Raw genomic sequence first — 15,209 nt, 5'->3', positions numbered from 1 at the left:
TAGGAGGCCTCATTTCCTCATGTTTTCCTTCAACTTTTCAACAGGCTCAAAATACTGTTTTATTAGAGTTTCAGGACAGGGTCAAGAACAATCAGTAGTCTGTGGTATACAAACCCCTACCCCTCAGCACTGCCATTCTGCTTTACACCTTGAAACCAACCACTGAAAGTCCATTTTAAAATATTAAATTTGCACTGCTTAGTTGATGACTTACAAGGTATTCCCATTGCTTTCAAATTTAGGCTAAAAAGTGAGAAAAGGAAGATAAAAAAGAAGCATATCTAAAGTATGATTCACTTTCAACTACACTGAATGAATAATTACTAAGTAAATATACAACAAAAACATCTGGCACTAAGATTTTACAAATGTAGATTATTTAAAAAAAGCAGAAGTGGTTACTCTACACTGCATCTATTTTCCAATATAATTAAAGTACAAAATACTTACCCCTTGGGATCCTTGAAACTGAATTGAAGGATGAGAAGAAACACGATCCTAAAATAAGAAAAAATAAGTAGAATGTAAGAAAACTGACAAACCTCCACATTCCGTCAGAGGACTCTTTGTCTGTAGAGAGAGAAGGTGGATGTGCCCACAGCAGACTCCTCATGCTCCTACCATGATGCAGACCCCAGGAGCCAGGGCTCCAGCAGTGGCTCCAGGCTCCTCACAGCATGCAGGGCTTCCTCCATTTTGTGACAAGGACCACAAGAGCTGATGACTTTATCATCAGGGTACCATAGGGAGCCCAGAAAATGCTGTACAATGGTATCTGCTGGCACTGAAGGGAAAACCAATCCCTTCTCTGCCTGAAGTACCACTAATGTGGGAGTCCAAAATTATGTGCTTTCCCATTCTCAAACCCTGCCCTACTGTCCCAGTTGCTTATGACTGAGATGGCTTCATTTTGGAAGAGACTATTCAATGACACATTTTCACATGTACTTGAGGTCAAGGTATCAGCTTAGATTATGTGATGAACACAAGCAACCTGTCTACTCCAAAGGTCTTGATAACGACAGCTTTCCTAGTCAGGACAACACGCAGGGCCCCGTCACTTCTCAGTGTCACAGATTACCTGCTCTTTGCTCAGATCCCCAGGTGTGGACCAGTAATGCCAAGGAGCACTTGCAACACTAGAAACCAAGCATCCTACCACCTCCCAGCAGTGCAGTCAGCCCAGCTGTGCTCAGGGAGGCAAGGAATACCCTCTTCTCCTTCACACTCTTAACTCGCTAATTAACCTCAACAAGCATGTGTCTTAAAGTCAAAAATCAAATTGGCTCCCAAAAAGTCCTGAGCTCCCTCAAACAGTCCTCACTTCTTCAGTAGCTATCTGCCAAGCGAAATAACACAACATGGCCAAAATGAATAAAAGACACTTGCACCTTGTCACTATGAAGTCTCTCAGCCTGCACCTGACCTGCGAGGATAGAAGAGTTCTTTACTACGGCTGTGCTGACACCACTGTCTGTGAAGATGTGCAAAAGTTAAAGGAAAAACAAACAAAAAAAAAAAAAATCAAGGAGCTTGCTAGCTGGAAGTGTCTTTTCTCTGTCACAAGCTGGCTTCTGGTCAGGTCTGCTCCTCGACACAGACCAAACAGCAACACCACCAGTGCCAGCAGGAGCCCGCTGATAAGAATATCCCATTCTAGCAGCAATGCTGACTTTGCTCAGCACTACTGAATCCTGAAATTATGCTGCTGGACACAAAACCATGGTTAGTTATGCTGACAAGCTCAATTTGCTCAGCTTTGTCCACAGCGTGTTACAGGGAGTTTGCCAGCCCACTGCAAACACTTAACCTAAACAAGTTGCACCAAAGGATGAAATCCTAATGAATAAAGACTTTATTCCAGCAAAAGCAAGTGTTTATGGATTTGGAATTTAGGTGCCATTAGAAGTATGCATGATTGGGAAGTCGGATTTAGATGCAACTCCTGTCCTCTCTTCATTCCAGCCACAGATTCCTCCTCCTTCGCTTGCACTTCTCTCACCCTTTTGGAATAAAATCTGTCTCACTTACCCAGCAGGAAACTCTCCACACTGATCTTGGCAATGAGCTGGTGCTGCTTAGGTACCAGTGAGTGCTGGAATGTACAATTAAGCCAAGCCTCAACACTGCCTAAGAGCATCACCTAGTGCCACAAAACCCTGGAGAGAGAGGCTCAGGCAGAAGTAATACCACTGGAAGGCTGGAGTTCCCACATGAACTGGCAGTAGGGTCTTTAGAAATCATAGAATCATAGAATAGTTAGGGTTGGAAAGGACCTTAAGATCATCAAATTCCAACCCCCCTGCCATGGGCAGGGACACCTCTAAACCATATCACCCAAGGCCTCGTCCAACCTGGCCTTGAACACCGCCAGGGATGGAGCATTCACAACCTCCCTGGGCAACCCATTCCAGCACCTCACCACCCTAACAGGAAAGAATTTTCTCCTTATATCCAATTTAAACTTCCCCTGTTTAAGTTTTAACCCATTACCCCTTGTCCTATCACTACAGTCCCTAATGAAGAGTCCCTCCTCAGCATCCCTATAGGCCCCCTTCAGATACTGGAAGGCTGCTACGAGGTCTCCATGCAGCCTTCTCTTCTCCAGGCTGAACAGCCCCAACTTTTTCCCACAATTGAAGGCTTATACATTTTCTCAAGATACACAGCAGCCAACAGTAAGTACAACCTTAAATGCTGAAATGGCTTGCTGAAAACTTGTCTGCTCCACAAACCTTACAGGCAGAAAGTTTTAGAAACGAGATGAGTTTGAGACTACTAATGTACCTGTCTGCTTAACCAGCATATCCAAGTAAGCTAATTTAAAAAATCAGTGTTGCACAAAGTCTGGTTAGCAGCTGTGAATCCTAACCCTTGTCTGACATTTTCCAGAATGAAGTTTAACCTATGAAGGCAATTCACAAAACACTGAGCCAGACAGGCAATGCAATGATAGCATAGGACCACGCAGCAGCCATCACCGAAGTGATTCACAGAATTTGACACAAACTGGTTTTTGAGCCGGAACAACCGTGCTGGTGTAACCAGCCACCTCCCCTGCTTCAAGTGAGAAAAAATGCCATTAAAAATAATAAGAATTAATAATAATAATCTGTCACCTCTGTGTCTGACAAGCTGACAACCACCACAAGTTGTGGACCTGAGGAGGTGGATCTCAGGTTTCAACACAGATATAGGAAGCGCTACTCCAAACCCCCATTCCCTCTGCTCCCAAGATCACCCAGGTTTTCTGCATTTCTTTTCTCACAGCAAAGAGTATCAAGTTTTGGAGAAGCCAGAGACCAGAAGTCCCACCACTTTTCCATACTCATTCCCCTCATACTTCCTTACCATCCGCCCTCATTAGGTGTTTTAGAGGGTGCAACCCTCATTAGCCCTGTACTGTATCCATTTATACACTTTCTGTCCACTAATTAGTTGAGTCCCTGTTCAGACCTTCTGATACTGCCCACTCCCAGCCTCCTATGACAGCAAGGTGCACAAGTCCACCATTCAACAGGTGAACAGACTCACTAGCTTTACTTTTTTCTGCCAGCTCCATCAGCTACCCTCTTGCTCCAGTACTGAAGATGTGGGCAATATCAGTTTCTACCATCAACTCACCTACAATTCCCCAAGCCACAGTACCGTATCTTTCATACCTCAGCTTTCATGGTCTCTCCTGCTACAGCTGAAGATAGCAAGATAAGGACAGCTGTCTTTCCTTGCATCACAAACTTTCCTTCCTCACAAACTAGGATTGTACAGGGGACTCAAAACGTGGGTTGGCAGAGCACCAAAGATCTTTGCAGAGCACCAAAGTGACTCTCTCCATCACCCTTACATAACTGCTCTTCATTTAGATAAGGAATAAGTTCTCCTACACAGGCGTGCTTAAAAATATTAGCTAGACGTCTGACAGTCAGGTCTTACATCTCCCCTTAATTCAGGGGCCAAAAACTCAAGAGCTTCTCCCAGGTGCACTGTTTTGCTTAAGTCTCTGTGCACACACATGGCACACTGCAAATAACACAGATATTTACAATGCAACACTCCTGTACATGAAGCTACCTACTTACTGTTTTTCAGGCATGACGACTCCGAGAAGCAGAAGATGCTTTCGTATCGGCACATTAAAGATTATGATGTATTACAAGATTCTTCATGTGCTTTGATAATTTTTAAAGAGCTATGTATTATGCAGGAGAGGCTAGAACAAGATACCAGAACTCTCTGGGAATGCCATCCTAAGGATTTCCCCCACTCTCCCTCATCCTCCTATAAGCTGCTTCTCTTCCCTTTCAGGGCTTACAGCCAGTCAGTGAGCCAAAAATGTTATTAGAGCATCCCATGTATCAACACAATTTCTTATAGAGGTCTTGCAAGGAGAACTAAAAAGCGTTTGGATGGAAAGATTACATGCACTGACAAAATCCATTAAATTACTACAAAGAATAGTACCACTTCCATGGAGGATCGCTCCTTACATACATACTCCAGCAACTGCATCCATCACATCATGCTTCTCATTGGCTGCAAAGACAGAGGTACCAAAGCAACCAGCTAAGGTACACTTACTGAAGTTCTGATAGCCAACTCTGACTTCCCAACATGCAATACATAAAAAAAAAACCCATGCTCTAGGTGGCAGAGCCATTTCAACACATGGATATGGAGAGGCAACAGGAACTTATCCTCTGGTGTTTCCAATTCTGATTTTTTGAGTCTTGGAGTTAGTGTTTTGTTGGTTGTTTTAATTTTTGTTTTGTGGTTTTTTAAAAAAAAAAAAAAATGCAATGCCTTCCACAAAGTATTCAGTAAGCAGGAAAACCCAAAATGTTGAAAAGACCTTACCAGCACCTCTCAAAAACCACTTCATTTATCCTATTCACCATAAGCAGGCTTAAATACCATTTCACAAGCAGTAAGAGATGATAACAATCTGTATTACCTGGTGGTCCTGGGTGTTAGATGTGAAAAACCAAAGTTAAGATTTTCACTGAGACTTTCTGGCACCCCATATACTTACCTGTAGCTCCTGGTTCCCTTCACTGTACCCATGACCAGCACACAGCAGTGGCAGCCTACACAAGGGATCCTGCCAAAGGGAGCACTCAACCACCAAAGCCACACTGACAGCACTGGAACAACATAAGCAGAAGCAGCACACAGATGCAGAGCAGAACGGGCCTCCCTGGCACATCTCCATCTGTGCACCCGATCTCCTGGATCCACAATACTGATGTTGCAGCTCTGGGGCCAGAAAGGATCCCCCTTGGAAGAGGGAAAGAGGTGGCATGCTGGCTAGAAAATGGGACTGCCCTTCCTAAGGAAGCTGACAAGTAGAACTACTTAGCTGAACTGGAAAATAAAGCCATATTCTTGTTGCATGGCCATCAACTGCTTAACAGCCCTCACTGCCTGAAAGAGTCAAGTCTGGCTCCTTTCTTTACCCATTCCCTCCAGCACTTACCCATTTCTAAGGTGGGCAGGGCCTGCTCGACCTTGCTTTTACAGCAGGACCGCAGGACGTCCTGCCTGCAGGACACAGACACTGAACCAGGGCAGGCCATCCTACACTTGTCTCAGTTCTCTCCAGAGGTGTGGCTGCAACTCTATGCTTCAGGGCAACACACAGCACTTAACCAAACTAAAGCCAAAGTATTGCTCCCTACTACACAGAATACAAGAAGATTAGCTATGCTTTAAATTAATACTGCCACAGATGATGTGGCAAGGATCTTTAAGCATGCTGCTCAATACAGTCAAAGGAAGTCTAGGCAAGAATGCTCTCCATCCCCCAAAACCCATCAGCCCCAGGCCACGATGATGGAGTGCATAAAATGAGTATGGCATCAGAATTTCTCCTCACCTGCAGAAAGCTGCAGATATCAGGCCTGCCCAAGAGATACAACCCCTAGTCTGTATTTGTAAAGAAGGAGGTGAAGCTAATGTTTTTAATGTAAGAATTCAACAAGTCTTTCAAACTTTAACTGTCATGCCAGCTAAGAAAATCCTGAGCAGTGGTAACAAGGACTGAGTGCTTCATTCTTTATGCAGACTGTTTAAATTTGAACATTAGGCAATTAAGCATGCAGACTGATTACTAGCTGCCCAGATTCTACAGGTGATGGTGGTAAGTAGGTCATAGGAGTGTTATCTTGATTTCTCCCCTCTACAACTTTTTTTTTTTTATATGATTACCAGCGTTACACAAACAAGATCTTCCAGCCCAGGACAGAGGCAGCAGTAGAGCTGTCTGCTAACTTCCACGTATTCCCTTTATCACATTGCTCAGTTTTCAGCAAGGCTGATTTTTACCCTTCATTGAGAATTTTTCAGTTGCACAGTCAGAACTGAAATGGGCCAGCAACGTAGCTGAGCATTAAGCTAGACAGAAGGAAGGTACCACAGACTATCAATCCTGTCCTCCTCTCGCACCAGGCAGGTGTGTGAGCTAGCAGATCACAACTACACCTATGTAAAATTAAGACAACAGAGAGAGTTTCCTCTCCCTCCCTGATTCTTCCTCCTGATACAGATATTCTTGTCAAATACTAATAAAACAAAGCACAAAGCATCTGCAACAAGATAACTCAGATCACTTCCCGAGTAGTGCCATAGAAGGATTTTCTGTCAGTGCAAAAGTCAGAAATGCATGATTTGGATATGCAGTTTTAAAGATGACCCTTCCTAAACCCAGAAATTCTGGAAGCTAAGATAACAAAGCTCCAGGTTTTTGTGTTCTATTATTCTTCCACTTTGCCACATTCTTCCACATGGCACATTCAAACTCCAGCATGAGTAGGTGAGGGAAAGCAGGCATGACAGGAAGAGTGGAGAGACTCATTTACAGTTCGGGAGAAGAAAAAATAGTGAAATAAGGAAAAGAATCTCAATTATTTTCCCAATCAGAATGACCACAAATAGTTTGTTAGCCGGTTTGCAATTTCCAGATAACTGGGCATTGCATTATGCTTTTTTCTCATGGAAAATTACATTTAACTGGGAAATTCATCCTATAGGTAAAGAAAAAAAAAACAAAAACAAAAACAAAAACCCAAAACACAGGTAAGTAATTCTGTTTTCATAACTCAGAAATAAACATTTTCCAAACTTACCTGCCTGCCGTGAAGAAAGCAGGTTGATTTTTTTTACAGTCAGCATGCTCGAACATACAAAACCGCCCAGTGTCAAACAGCGACACCTACAATGTGTATGCGACCCCTCGGGATACACCTTTCCCCATCAGAGCGCCTAAACACCCGAGAAGAGGAGCTCAGCGCCGTCGCCAGGTACATGCATCCCCCTCTCCGGACCACGGAACTCGCCCGTCTTCAGTTAAAAGCTTTCGGTGAGCGGGGGCCATGCCGGCACCAAGGAAAGCCGCGGACACTGCAACTACCAGGTACCTGAGTCACTTTTGGAAGCGGCGCGGGCTTCGCGCTTGTGGCAGCCGAGGAGAGGTGCGAGCAACCTGCTGCAACAGCGCAACGGTCCTTGTACCAAGGACTGCACGCCGATGGAGTCCTTAGTTTTGGCTAGGAGGCCCGGCAGAGTGGGGCTGGAAGTTCATCAAGTGCCACGGAAAGTGCAAGACCCGCTGCCTTACACCGAGCGCCTTGGACCGGTCCCCCGGGGCGATGCGTCCCGGGGAGCCCACGGAGCAGGAGCGGGGACCGAGCGAGAGCTGCCCAGAAAAGAAAGTACTACACCTGCCCACGCGCCACCACGGGTCCTGCGGGAGGGACCCTGCGGGACAGAGGATGCACACCTCGAAACCGAAGTGACACCCCTCTCCGCTGTGCGAACCCGCCGAGCACACACCCCCTCACCTTGCCGCTCTGGTACTTCTCCAGCGCTTCCATCGCGGATTCGGTCATCCTGATGGGCAGCACGGAGATATTGGGTGCCTTCTGCTCGAGGGACAGGGTGTACTTCACCCCCTCCCGCAGATCCGCCATCTTTAAAGAGCCCCTCAACTGCTCCTGCTGCCGCCGTTACCGCGCTCACCGTTCATCCCACCGCTACCGGACAGCCTGCGCGCAGCCGCGCTCTGCACGCTAACTCGGTAGGGCGGGTCCTCCTTATAAAGGCTATGGAACGCGTGGCGTCACTGAGGGGAGGTTCCACGGCGGCGGCGGAGGGGGTGCTCGTGGTGCCGGCGGTGCTCGTTCTAGGGATTGTTCCACGGGGTGGCGGGGGTGGGACTGGGGTCGGCTGTGGGGTGACGTGTAAGGACTCGGCCCGGTGCATGAGGATGCACCAGCGCCCTTCACACCGGGTCTTGAGGTGAAGGACAGAGACCCGGGGCAAGCTAACCCGGCGTTGGGAAGGTCAGCCGGTTCTGGGCCACTCACTGCAAGGAAGACATTGAGATGCTGGAGTGGGTCCAGAGAAGAGCAATGGAGATGGTGGAGGGCCTGGAGCACAAGATGAGGAACTGCTGAGAGAACTGAGGAGTTTCATCTGGAGAACAGAAGGCTCAGGGGGCCTTATCGCTCTCTACAACTGCCTGAATAAAGGTTGTAGTGAGGTGGGGGTCGGTCTCTTCTCCCAAATAACAAGTTCAGGGGGAAATGGCCCCAAGCTGTGCTACGGGAGATTTAGGTTGGAAAGGAAAATATTTTTCTCCAAAAGGGTGTTTAGGCATTGGAACAGGCTGCTCAGGGCAATGGTGAAGTCACCATCCCTGGAACTGTTCAAACTGTGTAGACAAGGGTCTTAGTGGCATGGTTTAGCGATGGCCTTGGCAGTGCTAGGGTAAAGGTTGGACTTGATCTTAAAGGTCTTTTCCAACCTGCTCAATTATATGATTCTATGAAACATCACAAAACTGTCCCATGTGTTTCGGGCATGCTACCTGTAGGGAGGCATGATGGTACCTCAGAGGTTGCCAGCTTCACCCACTGCACCACTATTGCTGATCACTGTTTTGTTTTGGACATAGTGAGTGCACTAGGTGTTTTGAACCAGTTTGCTAGTGTGGATCGAGTGTTTCAGTAGGAAACTGCCCCATTCTATTGTCTCACAGGAAAAGGAGCAGTTTAATATCACTGCACACATGTACCCTTCTAGTGTAGGCAGGACATAACGTAGACCGGTAGCACAGGATCAAACAGGTTGAAAAGATCTTCAAGATCATGAAGTCCAAGTGTTCCCCCAGCACCACCAAGACTACCACTAAACCGTGTCACTAAGGACCTTGGCTACATGGTTTGTGAACAGGGATCGTGTGCCCCTGGGTAGACTATTCCAATACCTGAGCAAAGGTATGTGGTCATTCATTTCATCTATTTAGCAAAATCCATCTGAGATTTCCTCCTTTCTCACCCCCCAGTTTCCTAAAAAGAGGCAAGCCAGCAGCATCCAAAGGCTCCCATGTTCTTTAGAGAAGGAACTGGCGCGAAACTGGCACGAAACAGTGATTGATTAGGCCTTGACCAAAATTACAGTCCTGCTGACTACAGGTTGCCATTTGCATTTGCATGGAAAGTACAGGCTGTTTAAAATCATTTTACTTTCATTTTCCTGCTATCCCATCTTTTCTACCATCCATTTCAGTCGGCTAGCACCAAAAAAAACATGTCCAGTTTTCACAGGGTTGGCATTTAAAAGCATTCTATTTAAAATGTGTTTCCTATTATCTTCCAAAACACATTTTTCATGTCACAGATTAATCTCCTGTCTTTACCTTTAAGACTACATCCATGTCTGCCCTGCTCTGGTCTCCTGGCTGACATGCTCAGACTATAATTTACTGTTTAGGTTTTCATCTCTACCAGTTCTGTTCTTTTCCTCCAATAATAGTTGCTTTTTCTTTTATACTTTCTTAGACCAAATTATCTTTCTGATACAGAATCATAGAATAGTTAAGGTTGGAAAGGGCCTTAAGATCATCTAGTTTCAGCCCCACTGCCGTAGGCAGGGACACCTCACACTAAACTATGCCACCCAAGGCTCTGTCCAGGCTGGACTTGAACACCGCCAGGGATGGAGCATTCACAACCCCCATGGGCAACCCATTCCAGTGCCTCACCACCCTTACAGTAAAGAACTTCTTCCTTATATCCAATTTAAACTTCCCCTGTTTAAGTTTTAACCCATTACCCCTTGACCTATCACTACAGTCCCTACAGAACAGTCTCTCCCCAGCATCCATGTGGGCCCCCTTCAGATACTGGAAGGCTGCTATGAGGTCTCCATGCAGCCTTCTCCAGGCTGAACAGCCCCAACTTTCTCAGCCTATCTTCATATAGGAGGTGCTGCAGCCCCCTGATCATGTTCGAGGACACCAGAACTGCACAGAATACTCCAAGTGAGGTCTCACAAGACCAGAGTAGAGGGGCACACTCCTTTTGATGCAGCCCAGATTACGGTTGGCTTTCTGGGCTGCAAGCACACCCTGAAGCCAGTTCATGTTCATTTTCTCATCGACCAACACCCCCAGGTCCTTCTCTGCAGGGCTGCTCTGAATCTCTTCTCTGCCCAGCCTGTAGCTGTGCCTGGGATTGCTCTGACCCAGGTGTAGGACCTTGCACTTGGCATGGTTAAACTTCATGAGGTTGGCATCAGCCCACCTCACAAGCGTGTCAAGGTCCCTCTGGATGGCATTCCTTCCCTCCAGCATATCAACCAAATCACACAGCTTGGTGTCATTGGCAAACTTGCTGGGGGCGCACTCAATCCCACTGTCCATGTCACCAACAAAGGTGTTGAACAAGACCAGTCCCAACACTGATCCCTGAGGGATGCCACTCCTTACTGGTCTCCAGCTGGGCATTGAGCCATTGACCACAACACGTTATGTGCGGCCATCCTGCCAGTTCTTTATCCAGCAAGTGGTCCATTCATCAAATTGATGTCTGTCCAATTTAGAGACAAGGATGTCATGTGGGACAGTGTTGAATGCTTTACACAAGTCCAGGTAGATGACATCAACTGCTTTACCCCTGTCCATCAGTTCTGTAGCCCCATCAGAGAAGGCCACCAAATTGGTTAGTCAAGATTTCCCCTTAGTGAAGCCATGCTGGCTGTCACCAACCACCTTGTTGTTTTTCATGTGCCTATATATATGTGCACACGTCCTCATTTATGCATACATATATATATATATTTACACATAGATACATATACATATGCACCCTCATATGACTCCCTTTCTTCAGGTAACTTCTTGATATATACCTGTTTAGCTTCACTTTTTTGGCCAAGCTAAGCAAAAATAATTAAAAAAAAAAAAAAAAAGCTCGGGGTAACAGTCTCTTGACCATATATATACATAATTCTATCCATACTGTGTCATTTTTTATTTACAGATGGCTTAAGCAAGACCTATAAATGTTATACCTATAGGTGTGCCTATGCAGTGTTCTGTTGCAATCAAGATTGCCTGTTTCTTTGCAAGACTGGTTCTCCGGAATGTGAATCTTTCTTAACATGACTGCTTTCTTACATAAGTAACCTCTCGGGGACCATTAGGGTATGGAGAGCAGACATTAGTGACTTCTTCAAGATACCTTTATGTGTAGGTCTTGGTGTTTTCACCAGATCATAATATATGCAACAAGTGGTAATGCAAAATATGTACAAAAATAAAGACAAGAAAGTAGGAGGAAAAATGTTTGTGTGAGCTCTTGAAGACAGTTGATGCTTTTAGTAACCCTGTGCATTTCTCTTCCACGTTCCCTTTCCCTTAATGCATTCTACCATTGCTCAGCCCTTGAGAGAGTTTTTTGGTCTTTGCTTTCATTTGCTAGTTTTGGGAGTGTGTGATGTGTATCGTAATTTTTTCTGTATTTTCAGATATCTGATGCATGACAAACAGAATAGAGCAGTGTGCTTTTGATTTTGGGACTTTGCCACCCCTTTCCCCTCCAGTAAGTTTGACAGATCACCACAGGAAGAAGCTGGCAAAGCCTCTCCCCCACCAACAGTCCTAGGAAAAGCAGAGACAACCTCATCCAAGAGACACATAGCCAGGAGCTGTAGTAAAACAAGCCAAAGGTTTATAGTGGAAAAATAAACACCTTCAGCAATGGCAAAAGGACAGCCTAATTTGTGCTCAGTTCACTGTCTTGCAGATTGTCTTTCTGCTGCTAGTTTTCCTTTGCGAGAACATGCAGAATGTAAATAATGTTTTTTGTGGTAAATGAAACATTTATGGTCATTCACTTAATTTAGGAACTGGTCCAGCTCCTGTTATTATCAGGATCACAGTGGACAAGGATGCATTATGAGACTCAGAAAAAAACCCCAGTAGATGGCTTGCCAGGTTGATGGCAATACCACAGCTCTGTGGTTTTTCAAAGCACGTTTGTAGGCCCTCTCCCTGCAAACAGCCCCAGAAGAAAACCTGGCATGCATCCTGCTGCATGCTTTAATTAAAGGTGTGATTGCATGCTGAGCTACTTAAACTGGTGCAGCTTTGTAAGTAGTAGGTTTAGGCTAATTGTCACGGGTCTCTTTCACAGTAAATTGTTTAAACTTATCTTGCAAAACTAAGTTAAGAACTTAGTTAACTGCTTTAGTGGCAAGCGATAAGTGAAATAATTTCTTCATGAACATAGGCATGGAAGAAGGCTTTTTGTTTTGTGTTTGTTTTTTATTCTTCGATTGTTTAAAATGCAAATTCCAAATGAGCTTTAACATTTGTGCAGTTTCTAGATCTTCTTATAGATTTTTTTCAAACAGCATTCTGCAAGTGTCAAATTGAGGAATCTAATTTCATTTTAAAAAGCTTAAACTATTGCTCCTTTCTGATAGTTGCTTTGTAAAAGCAGAGGCTACTGTCTCTGTGTAAGGTTTGGGAGATTTTAGTTGTTTAAAGTGGAAAAGGAGAGTGTATGAAAGAAAGGAGCTGACTATACTGCTAGTTTTGTACACTATTTTCTTTTCCATAATCTACTTTGCCCTTAGATGAGTTTCTTGAAAAAAGGAGCTGTAAAAGAAGAAGCTTGGTAGCTGGGGAACAGCATCATTCCTCACTTGGCTATTGAGGTGTGGCAGAGCAGTATATGCGAGAGGGGACGGGGTGCATATGTAAAAACCCAGATGTGATTCAGAGGTGCACAATTAACCTTGTAGCAAATACTACAGCCAAAGGGAAATGACAGATAAAAGCAGACTATTTTCATTCCTTCCTCTGCTTCTCCTGTATTTCATTCTATACTGAAATGAGCAAAATTGCTTTGCAGTTTTTCAACACTGTAGGGCATTTATGTGCACACACACGCAAAATTAAAGAGCAAACTTTAGCAACAATTTTTTAAGGCATATGGTGTGTTGGCTTGTACGCTACTGTCACACAAGGTTTAGCTGGCAGGTGGTAGGAATGGGGCTATCATTCCTATGATGCCACTGCTGAAAATCAGCATTGCTTTGGTCTGCGTTCAGGAAGGGAGAAAGGAGATAGCAATGCTTTGGAAACCCCTCATTTCTAGCAAGGGTTTCTCTGGAACACTGTGCTGGTGAGCACACAGCAGTTCAGCACCCCTGAAGTGCTGCTACCACAAGAGTGTGAAGGACTGATAATGCAGCGTGGGCTGGTAAGTGCCTGATGAGGGCAACTACCTTGCAAAGGACTTTCACAACTAAAAGGTTTTGGTGTGATCTTCCATTTGATAATGTCAATGGCAGGACATCCACCTGCTCCTGTTGAATAGGATCAGATCTCACAGGTGGCTGCCATGACCCAGCCTGTGGAATTTGGGGTTTTTCTGTTTCTTATGCTTGGTACTGCAATCAAAGTTCAGATGACTTTAGTCCTGCTTACTGTTATTGTGGTACTGCATTGAACGCACTGAAATGTGGACAGCTTGAATAGGGAGGACCCCTCAAGGTCTTAATGGTTAGCACTTTCTCTAACAAATGTTAACAAACGCTTCCACAGAGGGTTGAAACAAAATCTTCGAGTGTACCTAAGAAATGGTTGTACTTAGTTTTTGGTAGTCTTCAATAGTAAATTAGTTCCAAGGATGTAAAAATGTTGCTTTGAAATTCAGTGCAATATTGACATTTTAATCTCTTTAACCACTTACGTGGTTCTTCACTGCATTCATCAAATAGTATTAGTGAAATACTGTCCATCATACAAATGATACAGAATTATGTCTTGTCTCTCTTTTTATAGCTATCACTGTAATACCTGATCCCTGTTCTACATGGGATAGTTCATCGCTGTGGAAAAAGTAAAACCTCGCATCCCGTCTTTTCAACCCCACAACAGGTATCATATAGGGTCAGATGCACAATTCCTCTGCAGTTCTAATCCTTGGTAGAGCTGCCTTCTACATCTGCATACTGCCAGCGTTGAGCTTGCATAATTTCTGGTTTGTAGATTATTTTTGCTACTATTCACTGCCTGTGAGAGACTGAGAGTCATATCCTTTTCAAGTTGCCTAAACAGCTTATTTAGGCCCATATCCATATGAGGCACAGGAAAAATCAGAAAGAAGAATTATTTTATTTAATCTGTATGCAGTTTTAAGCTAATGGCTGTTTCCCATCAGTCCTAAAGCTTGTGCCTATGGGTTTTTGTATATATATATATATATATATATATATGGTATTTATTTCTGTGGCATATATATCAAAATTATCTTTCTTGTGGCAGAATTTTTTTTTGTGGCATATATTTCTGTGGCATATATATCAAAACATAGGCAAGATTTCTGTCTCAAAAAGGCTGTTGAAAATACATGAGAGGGAAAAATGTTTTGTGATATTTTAAATCTAACCATCATCGTTACTTTTTCAGCTGAAATTCAGAATTGTGAAACATATTCCAGCACAGTGTGTGCTGTTGGTATTACTGACTTTCCTTCCATGAAATACAATTTTTCTTTATCCTGCTTAAAGAAAAAAAACAATATTGTAAGGCAAAGACTAACTTAAACACAGATTGCCTGTGTACTCGCGACATGCCTTGCAGGTGTGGTCACTGCTGGGGAGCACCCACTGCATACAGCACAGCACACCACTGCCTATGTTTTAGCACAAGTTGGATTGATGCAGTGCTTTTTAAATTCCCCTGGGTAACATGAAGTTGCTAAGGTAACCGAGACTGGAACAAAGAAGCAGGAGAACCAATCAGTAATTCATCTGGCCAAAGGACATAATCCACTTCTGTAATCAATTATGCACAAACATAATCATTTCATGACAGTCTGGCATTTCTGAAGCAAATGCTGTACTTTCATCAAAGAGTA

At 44.3% G+C, this 15,209-nt stretch overlaps 1 protein-coding gene across 1 annotated transcript in view; it reads right to left on the bottom strand.

Annotated features, from left to right (window-relative positions):
• Positions 1-8,005, bottom strand: part of ELL2 (elongation factor for RNA polymerase II 2) — a 30,358-nt gene extending 22,353 nt beyond the window's left edge. Inside the window, 2 exon segments of the mRNA XM_061364640.1 lie at positions 451-498; positions 7,836-8,005. Coding sequence (XP_061220624.1) covers positions 451-498; positions 7,836-7,964 — 177 coding nt within the window. The 5' untranslated portion in view covers positions 7,965-8,005.
• Between the last annotated feature and the right edge of the window lie 7,204 nt (positions 8,006-15,209).

The sequence above is a fragment of the Neopsephotus bourkii genome, unplaced genomic scaffold (genome assembly GCF_033783945.1).
Source record: "Neopsephotus bourkii isolate Nb327-2 ecotype Australia unplaced genomic scaffold, CSIRO-AGI_Nbou_v1 NB_1244, whole genome shotgun sequence".
NCBI lineage: Eukaryota > Metazoa > Chordata > Aves > Psittaciformes > Psittacidae > Neopsephotus > Neopsephotus bourkii.
Note: the sequence above shows the minus strand (reverse complement) of the source record. Positions and strands in the feature narration are given on the sequence as shown.